The sequence below is a fragment of the Mobula hypostoma genome, chromosome 2 (genome assembly GCF_963921235.1).
Source record: "Mobula hypostoma chromosome 2, sMobHyp1.1, whole genome shotgun sequence".
Lineage (NCBI taxonomy): Eukaryota > Metazoa > Chordata > Chondrichthyes > Myliobatiformes > Myliobatidae > Mobula > Mobula hypostoma.
In genome coordinates, this window is record NC_086098.1 from 172,745,139 (window position 1) to 172,757,496 (window position 12,358).

General features: G+C 43.7%; 1 protein-coding gene across 3 annotated transcripts in view; it reads right to left on the reverse strand.

Annotated features, from left to right (window-relative positions):
* Positions 1 to 646: 646 nt before the first annotated feature.
* slc52a3 (solute carrier family 52 member 3) overlaps positions 647 to 12,358 on the reverse strand; it is a 43,265-nt gene continuing 31,553 nt past the window's right edge. For all 3 annotated transcript variants that reach the window (XM_063041084.1, XM_063041082.1, XM_063041083.1), the window contains one exon: positions 647 to 6,370. In XM_063041084.1, coding sequence (XP_062897154.1) covers positions 6,158 to 6,370 — 213 coding nt within the window. In that variant the 3' untranslated portion in view covers positions 647 to 6,157. The remainder of the gene's footprint in view (positions 6,371 to 12,358) is intronic.

Genomic DNA, 12,358 nt, shown 5'->3' on the forward strand with positions numbered 1-12,358 from the left:
CAGAAGAAGGCAATGGCAAACCACTTATGTAGAAAAATTTGCCAATGGCAATCATGGTCATGGAAAGACAATGACCGCCCACGTCATACGAAATGGCACATAACAAACCAAGCTATCGAGCAAGCGTTTTCCACTGAGATTGGGTGAGACTAGAACTAGAAGTCATGTGTTAAGGTAGAAAGGTGAAAGGTGGAGGGAAGAACTTCTTCACTCAGAATAAGGAATGAGTTGCTAACAGAAGCAGTGCATGTGGTTCGATTTCAAATTTAAAGAGAGGTTTGGATAGGTTCACAAATGGGAGAAGTATGGAGGGCTATGGTCCAGGTGCAGATTGATGGGACTCGGCAGAACAATATTTTGACACCGACTAGATGGGCTGAAGGGCCTGTTTCTGTGCCATAGTGCTCCATAACTCTAAAGCATTTCGTCAATCCATCCTCCTTGACGAGAGTTCATGATGATTAGCAATTCCCACACCCTACAGTGAATAAACCGACCAGACTGTGCTTCTGACGTGGCAACTCTCCCGCATGCAGAAATTGTCAATGGCTGTTGGAAACTCTGCGAATCCAAGGCTCCAGCAAAATTTTCAATTAGAACTCAATGATCCAGACACAGGTTAGTCTCACAGCCATGTCTAATACAGAAGAAAAAACACACAATTTTATGGGTAATTTATTTTTAATGCGTTTGTGATTTTTAGCAGTGTACAAGGATGCAACCAAGCAGTAATCTTAATCCTATATTAGTTGCCTCCCACCATCTCTTTTCAGCAGAACGCTCTCCAACCGATTCTTACAATTGACATGATTTTTCATTCAATAAAAAAAAATCCTGTTGTTAGAGCACCTTTAAAATTGTAAAACTCGCAAGGGTTCAAAGAAGGATTATCAAAGTACAGTGCATCGACTCAAGTAGTGTTTCACAATCACACAACGCCTTGTAATCTGCTGCTGATCCCTATCCTAAATCATATGTCTCTGTTCCTTTGTAGTGGTTACTCAACCATTGGAAACAGCCTGCTTATCTGCAAACACCTCAGAGAGCAGTGAGTGCCCGTAAGCATCACGCTTAAGGAAGGGGCAATTTCAGAATGCAAATCCATAGTTCAAAGGCGGCAGATTAAAATCCACTTTCACTTCCCAGTGAATAAAATTAATAAATGCAAAACAAGGTGCCGGAACTATAGAGTAAAAATGGAAATTGCTGGAAATCCTCAGGGCTGATGGTATTTGCGGAGAGTGATGCAGTTAACATTCAGGGCCTTTAATCAAAACTGGAAGAAGTTAAAAAAAAAATTAAACCATTTTTAAAGTGAGTGAAAGCAATAGGAGGGAGGGGGATCAAGAAGATGGATTAGAAACTTATTGATGGTGAGAGGCCTCAAAAGAATGGATGTGGAGAGGAAGTTTACTATGGTGGTAGTGTCTAAGACCAGAGGACACAGTCTCAGAATAGAGGGACGTCCTTTTAGAACAGAGGTGAGGAGGAATTTCTTTAGCCAGAGTGTGGTGAATCTGTGGAATTCGTTGCCAAAGGCAGGTGTAGAGGTCAAGTCACTGGGTGTGTTCAAGGCAAAGGTTGATAGATTCTTGATTACAGGTACTCAGGGCATGAAGGGATACAGGGGGAAGGCAGGAGATTGGGGCTGGGAGGGAGAATGGATCAACCATGATGAAATGGCGGAGAAGATGATGAGCCTCTGCTCCTATATCTTATAGAACATAGATCAGTTCAGCATTGCAACGGCCCTTTCAGTCCACCATGATGCCCGGAACCAAATAAATTAGTAATCAAGTGATCAACCAAACTAATTCCTTCTGCCTGAAGAATATTCATACCCTTCCATTTTCCTCACATTCATGCGTTTATCTAAATGTTTCTTAAAAGTTCCTAATTTTTCTGCCTCCCCACCACCCCAGCCAGTGCTTTCCAAGCACACAACAATCCCTGTGTAAAAAAACTTGCTCTCATTATCTCCTTTGAACTGATCTCCTCTCACCTTCAATACATGCCCTCTGTTATTAGAAATTTCAACCCCGGGAAGAAGATACTGTCGGTCTACTCTATCTATGCCTGAGGTTAGCATGAGGATAAGGAGGAAATGACTGAAGGATAACTGTTTAAGAAGAGCTGGTTCAGCTCGCTGCTCCATGAAGTTTACTCATTTCTGAGCTGGACTGTACCCTCTTGCTAAGCTCTGGCATTGACAGAGTAGACAGACAGTATTTCTTGTCCCAGGGTTGAAATGTCTAATATCAGAGGTCATGTATTGAAGGTCTTTGGAATGTGGAAGGAAACCAGGGCACCCAGAGGAAAGCCATGTGATCATGGTGGGAACATGGTGGGAATTGAACCTCGATCAGTGATTGCTAGTGCTGTAGTAACATTACGCTAACTGCCATGCTGCTGTGCCACGAGCGTTTTGGAATGACCTGTATGGAAGGCATGCAAAGTAAGATTTTTCAGTGTATCGCAATATATGTAACAATAATAATTGACCAATGACATGTATGGTCCATTTCCCAGTCATCTCTCTCACCCTAAATGTGCAGACTATGTTCTAAACATAGAGAAAATCCAAAAATCTGAGATGCAAAGGGACTTGGGTGTCCTTGTGCAGTACACCCTAAAGGTTAACTTGCAGGTTGATTTGGTGGTGAGGAAGGCAAATGCAATGTTAACACTCATTTCAAGAGGTCTGGAATACAAGAGCAGGGATGTAATGCTGTGGCTTTATTAGGCACTGGTGAGGCCTCACTTTGAGTATTGAGAACAGTTTTGGGCTCTTCATCTAAAAAAGAATGTGCTGGTATTGGAGAGGGTTCAAGGAGGTTCACAAGGATGATTCCAGGAACGAAAGGGTTATCATACGAAGAACGTTTGATGGCTTTGGGTCTGTACTCGCTGGAATTCAGAAGGATGAGGGGGGATCTCATTGAAATTTTTTGAATATTAAAAGGCCTGGACAGAGTAGATGTGGAAAGGATGTTTCCCATGGTGGAAGAGTCTAGGACAAGAGGGCACAGCCTCAGGATAGAGGGGCGTCCATTTAAAACAGAAATGTGGAGAAATTTCTTTAGCCAAAGGGTGGTGAATTTGTGGAATTTGTTACCATAGGCAGCTGTGGAGGCCAGGTCATTGGGTGTATTTAAGGTGGAGATTGATAGGCTTTTGATTGGCCATGGCCTCAGAGGTTATGAGAAGAAGGCTGGAGAGAGGGACTGAGGAATCAGTCATGATTGAATGGTCGAGCAGACTCAATGGGCCAAATGGCCTAATTCTGCTCCTATATTTTATAGTATTATGGTACCTCTCCTCCCACACAGAAAAAGCACAGTGTTTTCCCTGACCTTGCCTTCCCACTCCACTGGACTACAAAGGATCCTCTTGCACAATTCCCGACAAGTCCTAAGTGACATCCTCCCTTCCCCGCTCCTTTCAGAAAAACTAAGAACTCTGTGATACTCTGGGTTATTCTGGCATCTCCATCAAAATCAATAGGTTTTGCATTTTGGAATCGGGCAGATGGGGCTTGTCAGGCATGGCTGGCAGCTCATCTAGGAGAAGGAAAACTCTAACCTCTGCTGCCTTGTGGCAATACCCACCCATGGGGAAGGCTTTGGGAGTAAACCCCCAGGAAAAATACAGAGCTGGAGTTCCCAAGGCAGTCTTACATTGAGTCCAACACTGACTGGCATCTGCTGCGATTCCGCTGGGGCCAAGCTATATCGGTCCCTGCCGTTCCTTTGGATTCACCGGCTGTGTGGAGAGGGGGAGCCTGCTGCGTGGGTAACAGCTTGCTCTCCATATCGTACCGCCGTGGCTTGTGAACTGGCTTGCGTATCATGTAGGCAGCCAGAGCACAACACCCATGGTCAACCACAAACAAGAGAGGGCCTTGGACTTTCATCTTGGAAGGTTGAATCCAGGTGAGACTTTCACAGTAAATGACAGGGCCCCGAGGAATATTGTAGAACAGAGCGACCTTGGAGTAGAAGAACATGGTTTGCTGAAGGTGGAGTTTCTGATAGACAGGGTGGTGGAGAAGACTAATTCCTTCTGCCTATACAACGTACATACCTCTCCATTCTCTGTACATTCACGTGTCTACCTAACAGCTTCTTAGATACCTGTTTCATATTTTCCACCAGTACCTCCCCTTGCTGTGCATTCCAAGCATTCACTGTAAAATAATCTGGCCTGCACATCTCCTTTGAACTTTCCCCCTTTATCTTAAATGCAGTTCTTCTTTTATTAGACATTTTGACCCTGGAAAAAGATGCTGGCTGTTTACTCTATCTGTATCTCTCATAGTTTTATAAACATCTCTCAACTCTCCCCTCAGCCTCTGACACTCCAGGGAAAACAACACAAGTTTGTCCAGTTTCTCCTGATAGCTCATGCCTTCTAGTCCAAGCAGCATCTTGGTAAACCTCTTCCGCACCCTCACCAAAGCCTCCACATCCTTCCTGTAAGGTGTGGCCATGACTATGTTGCCAGGCACAGCTCAAACACCATCTATTGTTGGCAGAATTTCAGATGGTAGCAAGGGGGTGTACAGGAGCGAGATAGATCTGCTGATTCAGTGGTGTTGCAGCAACAACCTGGCACTCACGGTCAGTAAGACCAAGGAGCCAATTATGGATTTCAGAATGAGGAAGTCAAGGGAACACACACCAGTCCTCATTGAGGGATCAGAAGTGGAAAGGTGAGCAGTTTCACGTTCTGGGTGACAACAGCTATGAGGATCTATTCTGCACCCAACATATTGATGCAATTACGAAGGAAGCACAACAGCAGCTATATTTCATGAGGAGTTTGAGGAGATTTGGTATGTCACCAAAGACTCTCACAAATGCCTACAGATGTACCGTGGAGAGCATTCTAACTGGTTGCATCACCATCTGGTATGGAGGGGCCACGCCATAGGATCAGAAAAAGCTGCAGGAAGTTGTAAACTCAGCCAGCTCCATCATGGGCACTAGTCTCCCCATTATCCAAGGCATCTATAAAAGGAGATGTCTCAGAAAGACGGCATCCATCAATAAGGACCCCCATCACCCAGGTCATGCCCTCTTCACATTGCTACCATCAAGGAGGAGGTACAGGAGCCTGAAGAGACACTCTCAACAGTTCAGGAACAGCTCTGTCCCTTCCACCAATAGATTTCTGAATGGACAGCAAACCCATGAACACTTCCTCTGTATTTTTCCCTCTCTTTTTTTTACTACTTATTTATTTTTTATATATATTTTTCAAAACATATGCCAGTGATATCAAACCTGATTCTGATTCTAATGGAACAAGAAGAACTAAATGGAATACTCCTGGTGTGATTGAAGCAGAGATTTATAAAGCTGCAGCATAACTTCTTGACTCTTTAATGCAATGCCTTGACTAATGAAGGCAAGCATGTCATCTGCTTTCTATAATACAAGACTAGCCTTCACCTCCCTGTCAGCCAGCACCACCACCACTTTGTCACCCATCACCCTCTTGATGTCCAACCAAGCACAGACCTCTCACTATGTGCTTCATTTGCTCTTACATTCCTAACCTCTTCTCCATTCTAACGAAAGGTCACCAATCTGAAATGTTAACTATGTTTCTCTCCTCACAGAAACTGCCTGGCCTTCTGAGTGTTTCCAGCATTTTATTCTAAAGTAAAATTAGCCTTTAAGTTGGAATCTGACAGGTGAAAGGACAATAGACAGGTCTGGAGGAGGTACATGTGAGACCGAGTTGTAAATTATTCAATGACTTGGAAAGAGTAAGTCCATTGCCACAGTTTAAGAATTAGGGGTAGGCCATTTAGAACAGAGTTGAGGAAAAACTTTTTCACCCAGAGAGTGGTGGATATATGGAATGCTCTGCCCCAGAAGGCTGTGGAGGGCAAGTCTCTGGATGCTTTCAAGAAAGAGATGGATAGAGCTCTTAAAGATAGCGGAATCAAAGGTTATGGGGATAAGGCAGGAACTGGATACTGACTGTGGATGATCAGCCATGATCACAGTGAATGGTGGTGCTGGCTCGAAGGGCTGAATGGCCTACTCCTGCACCTATTGTCTATTGTCTAAATCCATTCAAGTTTTGAACAGCAAGACTCCTTCCCCTCTCTTTCTTCACCACTGGAGTCGCCTTCGTTGCTTTTTGGTTAGAGGGAGCAGTTTGCACTGCAGCTGTCCCCAGTTTTGAAAATCTTAAGCACGTTTACAAGCGGAAACATAGTCAGTGCTCCAATCATGGAACCGAGCTGCACTGCTGCTCCACACCACACCAGGGCGCTGTGGCTCTCATCACGGAAAATGATTCCAATCATCACCTTGACATAAGACAAGGTCCCGGTAAATAAAATCCACGATAGGACCTGTACGAACAGGAATCACACCATGTTATACAAAAACACACAAAATAATCAAGAAAAATAGACATAATATACAATAGTTTTGTACTGAAAACAAACACGAGAAAATCTGCAGTTGTTGGAAATCCAAAGCAAGACATACAAAATACTGGAGGAACTGAACAGGCCAGGCAGCATCTATGGAAAAGACGTTTCAGGCCAAGACCCTTCATCAGGACTGGAAAGAATGAAGGGTCTCAGCCCAAAATGCTGAAAATTTACTTTTTTCCATAGATGCTACCTGGCCTGCTGAGTTCCTGCAGCATTTTGTGAGTCTTGTATTGGACCCAGCCTCCCCCGCTATGGACTCCGTCTGTACTTCTCACTGCCTCAGTAAAGCAGCCATCATAATCCACACGGAGACCCCCATCCACATAGGATGCTCTCTCTTCTCCCCTCGCCCGTCAGGCAGAAGGTACAAAAGCCTGAAAGCACGTAGCACCAGGTGCAGGGATAGCTTCTACCCTGTTGTTATAAGACTATTGACTGGTTCCCTAGTATGATAAGCTGGACTCGACCTGACAATCTACCTAGTCGTGACCTTGCACTTTTTTTCCTGCACTGCACTTTCTCTGTAGATGTTACACTTTATTCTGCATTCTCATATCGCTTTACCTTGCACAACCACAGTGCACTTTTGGAATGCATTGATCTGTGTGCACTGTGTAAAATATTCACCTGTACTTAGTGTACCTCAGCCTTGCTTGACCTCACTCATTACAGCAGAAATATTACTTAACAAAGGTCACCAAAAGCAGGCACAACAGTGACGCCACAAAAACGAGGAATTCAAATGTAAGTTGTTGCTGCAAGAAAAATTAGCACCTTGGGATTTTAAAAAAGGAACAATATTATTAAGGCAATCTCCATATTATGGTAAGTGTGATTATATAATTACAGCGTTACTTTACGATGAGAGGTAATATCTCTGTAAACCACAAAAATGCTGATATACTGTATAAATGCATTAAGCAGAAACTAATTAGAATGATGTTTTTATATTATACAAACTTAGCCTCAAGGGAGCAGGGAAGTGCTCAACCACAGCCACAGCGTTGATTTAAAAGTCTCTCTGGATCCAGTTTAACTCGCTATTAATCTATTGAGATACTTGGAAGGAATAGAGAAAGAGAACGCATTCTCACTGTGTCTGACTTTGTGGAACGAGAAAGCAGGGAAGGAGATAGGCACCTTGTCTGCTCTACCAATACCAGCTCTTGCTTGACTCCTCCCACCCCCTCCATTTTAGACCATAAGATCATATGATATAGAAGCAGAATTAGGCCACTTGGCCCATTGAATCTGCTCCACAATTTCATCATGGCTGATCCATTCCCTCTCAGCCCTCTCCCTGTAGTCCATCATGTCTTGATTAGTCAAAAATCTGCCTTACATATACCCAATGACTTGGCATCCACAGATGCCTGTGGCAATGAATTCCACAGATTCACCACTCTTTAGATAAAGAAATTCCTCCTCATCTCCATTCTAAATCAATGTCCCTCTCCTATCAAGGCCTTTCAACATTTGATAGGTTTCAATGAGATCCCCCCCTCATTCCTCTGAATTCGAGTGAGTACAGGCTCAGAGCCATCAAACGCTACTCGTATGATAACCCCCTCAATCCCGGAATAATTTTGTGAACCTCCTTTTCCCACACCCATGGAAATACCAGTGTCCAAGAACAGAAAAGCCTACAGAAAGTGGTTGGTAAGTTGATGAAGAAGATCCTGAGAAGCGGAATTTATGAACATTTGGAGAGGCTTAATATGATTAAGAATAGTCAGTATGGCTTTGTCAAAGGCAGGTCGTGCCTTATGAGCCTGATTGAATTTTTTGAGGATGTGACTAAACACATTGATGAAGGTAAAGCAGTAGATGTAGTGTATATGGATTTCAGCAAGACATTTGATGAGGTACCTCATGCAAGGCTTATTGAGAAAGTAAGGAGGCATGAGATCCAAGGGGATGTTGCTTTGTGGATCCAGAACTGGCTTGCCAACAGAAGGCAAAGAGCGGTTGTAGACGGGTCATATTCTGCATGGAGGTCAGTGACCAGTGGTGTGCCTCAGGGATCTGTCCTGAGACCCCTTCTCTTCGTGATATTTATAAATGACCTGGATGAGGAAGCGGAGGGATGGGTTAGTAAATTTACTGATGACACAAAGGTTGGGGGTGTTGTGGATAGTATGGAGGGCTGTGAGAGGTTACAGCGGGACATTGATAGGATGCAAAACTGGGCTGAGAAGTGGCAGATGGAGTTCAACCCAGATAAGTGTGAGGTGGTTCATTTTGGAAGGTCAAATATGATGGCAGAATATAGCATTAATGGTAAGACACTTGGCAGTGTGGAGGATCAGAGGGATCTTGGGGTCTGAGTCCATAGGACACTCAAAGCTGCTATGCAGGTTGACTCTGTGGTCAAGAAAGCATACGGTGTATTGGCCTTCATCAATTGTGGAATTGAATTTAGGAGCCGGGAGGTAATGTTGCAGCTATATAGGACCTTGGTCAGACCCCACTTGGAGTACTGTGCTCAGTTCTGATCACCTCACTACAGGAAGGATGTGGAAACCATAGAAAGGGTGCAGAGGAGATTTACAAGGATGTTGCCTGGATTGGGGAGCATGCCCTATGAGAATAGGTTGAGTGAACTCGGCCTTTTCTCCTTGGAGTGACGGAGGATGAGAGGTGACCTGATAGAGGTGTATAAGATGATGAGAGGCATTGATCGTGTGGATAGTCAGAGGCTTTTTCCCAGGGCTGGAATGGCTAGCAAGAAAAGGCACAGTTTTAAGGTGCTTGGAAGTAGGTACAGAGGAGATGTCAGGGTTAAGTTTTTTTCACGCAGAGAGTTGTGAGTATGTGGAATGCACTGCCAGCGACTGTGGTGGAGGCGGATACAATAGGGCCTTTTAAGAGACTCTTGGAGCTTAGAAGAATAGAGGGCTATTGGTAACCCTAGGAAATTTCTAAAGTAAGTACATGTTCGGCACAGCATTGTTGGCCAAAGGGCCTGTATTGTGCTGTAAGTTTTCTATGTTTCTGTGTTTTCTAAAGTGGTGGGTGCAATCCAGCTCATCACAAGAAATGCCCTCCCCACCGTTGAGCATGTCTACAAAGCTCGCTCCCACAAGAAAGCAGTGTACATCATCAAGAACCTCCATCTTCCAAGCCATGCTCTCTTCTCACTACCACCATTGGGCAGAAGGTACAGGAGCCTCAGGACCCACACTACCAGGTTCAGGAGCAGTTATTACCACTCAATCATCAGGCTCATGAACCAGAGGGGATAACTTCACTCATCTTCACTGAACCGATCACAGAACACAACCTATGACTCACTTTTTGAGGTCTCTACAGTTCATGTTCTCAGTATTATTTATTTATGTATGTATGTGTGTACGTATGTATGTATTTAGAAACATAGAAACATAGAAAACCTACAGCACAATACTGGCCCTCCGGCCCACAATGCTGTGCCGAACATGTATGTACTTTAGAAATTACCTAGGGTTACCCATAGCCCTCTATTTTTCTAAGCTCCATGTACCTATCCAGGAATCTCTTAAAAGATCCTATCATATCTGCCTCCACCACAGTTGCCGGCAGCCCATTCCATGCACTCACTCTGCGTAAAAAACTTACCCCTGACATCTCCTCTGTACCTACTTCCAAGCACCTTAAAACTGTGCCCTCGCGTGATAGCCATTTACACAGTTTGTCTTCTTTTGCACACTGGTTGTTTGTCAGTCTTTGTGTGTATTTTCACTGTTTCTATTGTATTTCTTTGTTCTATTGTGAATGCCTGCAAGAGAATGAATCTCAGGGTACCACATGGTGATATATCGGTACTTTGATGGTAAATTTACTTTGAACTTTAAAATACCTACATTGTATGAATTGACTGAATTCTCTCTTGAGAACTACCAGTGAACCTACTTCCAATGCCTTCTGGTGACAGCTCACAGCAAAACCAATATTTTTATTTTGGTTGCATTTCATTTGACAATTTCCTCGAATTTCCTTTATCACTGAAATGGGTGGTGGGGTGGAGATATGTCTCTACCAAAGGAGGTGTAAGGCACTCCTTCCCTCCACAAGCCTGCAGGTCACCCTTGGGCGAGGTGTAGCACCTGCTCAAACCCCATCCCCCACCGGTCAGGGTCATGTGAAGCCATGGGAGCAGGTGGTGGATGGTCGTATGAGCAGCTGGTGCATATCACAAGTCCTGGTTATGCGACCACTGACGCCAGGCAGGCAATCACTGAAGAGTGTTAATAATGGCTGGGGTCACCCGTCTTGTAAAGACACTGCCCAGAAGGCAATGGCAAACCACTTTTGTAGAAAAATTTGCCAAGAACAATCACGGTCATGGGATCAAGCTCGACTATGTCATATGATACGGCACAGAATGATAATGATGATCACTGGAAGTAGCTTTCTCCATTCAAAACATTTAAAGGTTTTATGTAATATTAATCCTCCCTTTAATTAACTCTCAGCAATGGAAAGCAAAAAAATTGCAGAAAAGAAGGAAATGATTGCAGGAATGTATGGGTTAATGTATGAGGAGCATTTGATGGCTCTGGGCCTATACTCGCTGCTGTTTGGAAGAACGAGGGGTGATCCCATTGAAACATATTGAATATTGAAAGGTCAGGGTAAAGTGGATGTGCAGAGGATGCTTCCTATGTGAGGAGTCTAGAACTAGGGTGCACAGCTTCAGAAGAGAAGGATGTCCTTTTAGAGCGGGGGTTCCCAATCTTTTTTATACTGTGGACCAAACCCATTAAGGAAGAGGTCCGTGGATACCAGGTTGGGAACTACTGCTTTAGAAGATGATGAGGAAGAACTTCTTCACCACAGGGTGGTGAATCTGTGAAATTCATTGCCACAGACAGCTGTGGCAACCACATCATTGAGTACGCTTAAAGCAGAGGTTCATAGGTTCTTGATTAGTAAGGGTGTCAAAGGTTACGGGAAGAAGTGGGAAGAGTTGGGGAGTGATGCTACTGTGAGCTTGGGACATGGACTGTTCCACGTAGCTGACAAAAATGCAAGCATAGCTTACCTTACACCATTTTTTAAAAATAATACATAAGACCCTTTGGTCTCCTTGCTTACTCTTTGCACCACCTTGAATTCAAGATTCAAAATTATTTGTCATGTGTACATTGAAACTTACAGTGAAATGCATCTTTTGAATTAACAGCCAACACACTCAGGGGTATGTTTGGGGCAGCCCGAATGTGTCGTCGCCATTGTCCCCTCTAATTTGTAATGAGCAATGTGCCCAAAAATCATGTGCTGTGCAATTTTTTGCTCAGTGACAACAACAGGTGTGCACTGAATTTTATGTACAGAGGTATTAATTTTATCAGCTCGCGAAACACTGACAATAACCCATCTCCTCTGGGTTTGATCATTTTCATCTCGTTCATCTGCACTCTCACAAAACACGCGTAGCAGGTAATGAAGGAATTTCTTGCTGGTGCTTTTGCACACCATCCATATGAGATTTGCTTGCTAAATGACGCTTTAAAAAGTCAAGTTTCCAAATATCACTCCATTTCTTCCCACTTGCAAATTTTCCAGCAACTTTTGCATCACGGCAACACCAGTTTCTGTATTGTACGTAAATATTTCTCATAGCTGTGTGTTCCTGACCTCATGAGCTTTCAGTGTAGCAGCTTCTACTGTTTCATTAAGACATTCCGCTTTAAATGAACTAGCAGTTCTTTTGTTTTACACGCTGTTTGGAATTCGACATACTAAATCAATAATTTCTTCTAAAAAAACAGTACAAATAATCTAGTTCTAAAATCTGCAGACAAGTCATAGAAACATAGAAAACCTACAGCACAATACAGGCCCTTCTGCCCACAAAGTTGTGCCAAACATGTCCTTACCTTAGAACTACCTTGGCTTACCCATAGCCCTCTATTTTTC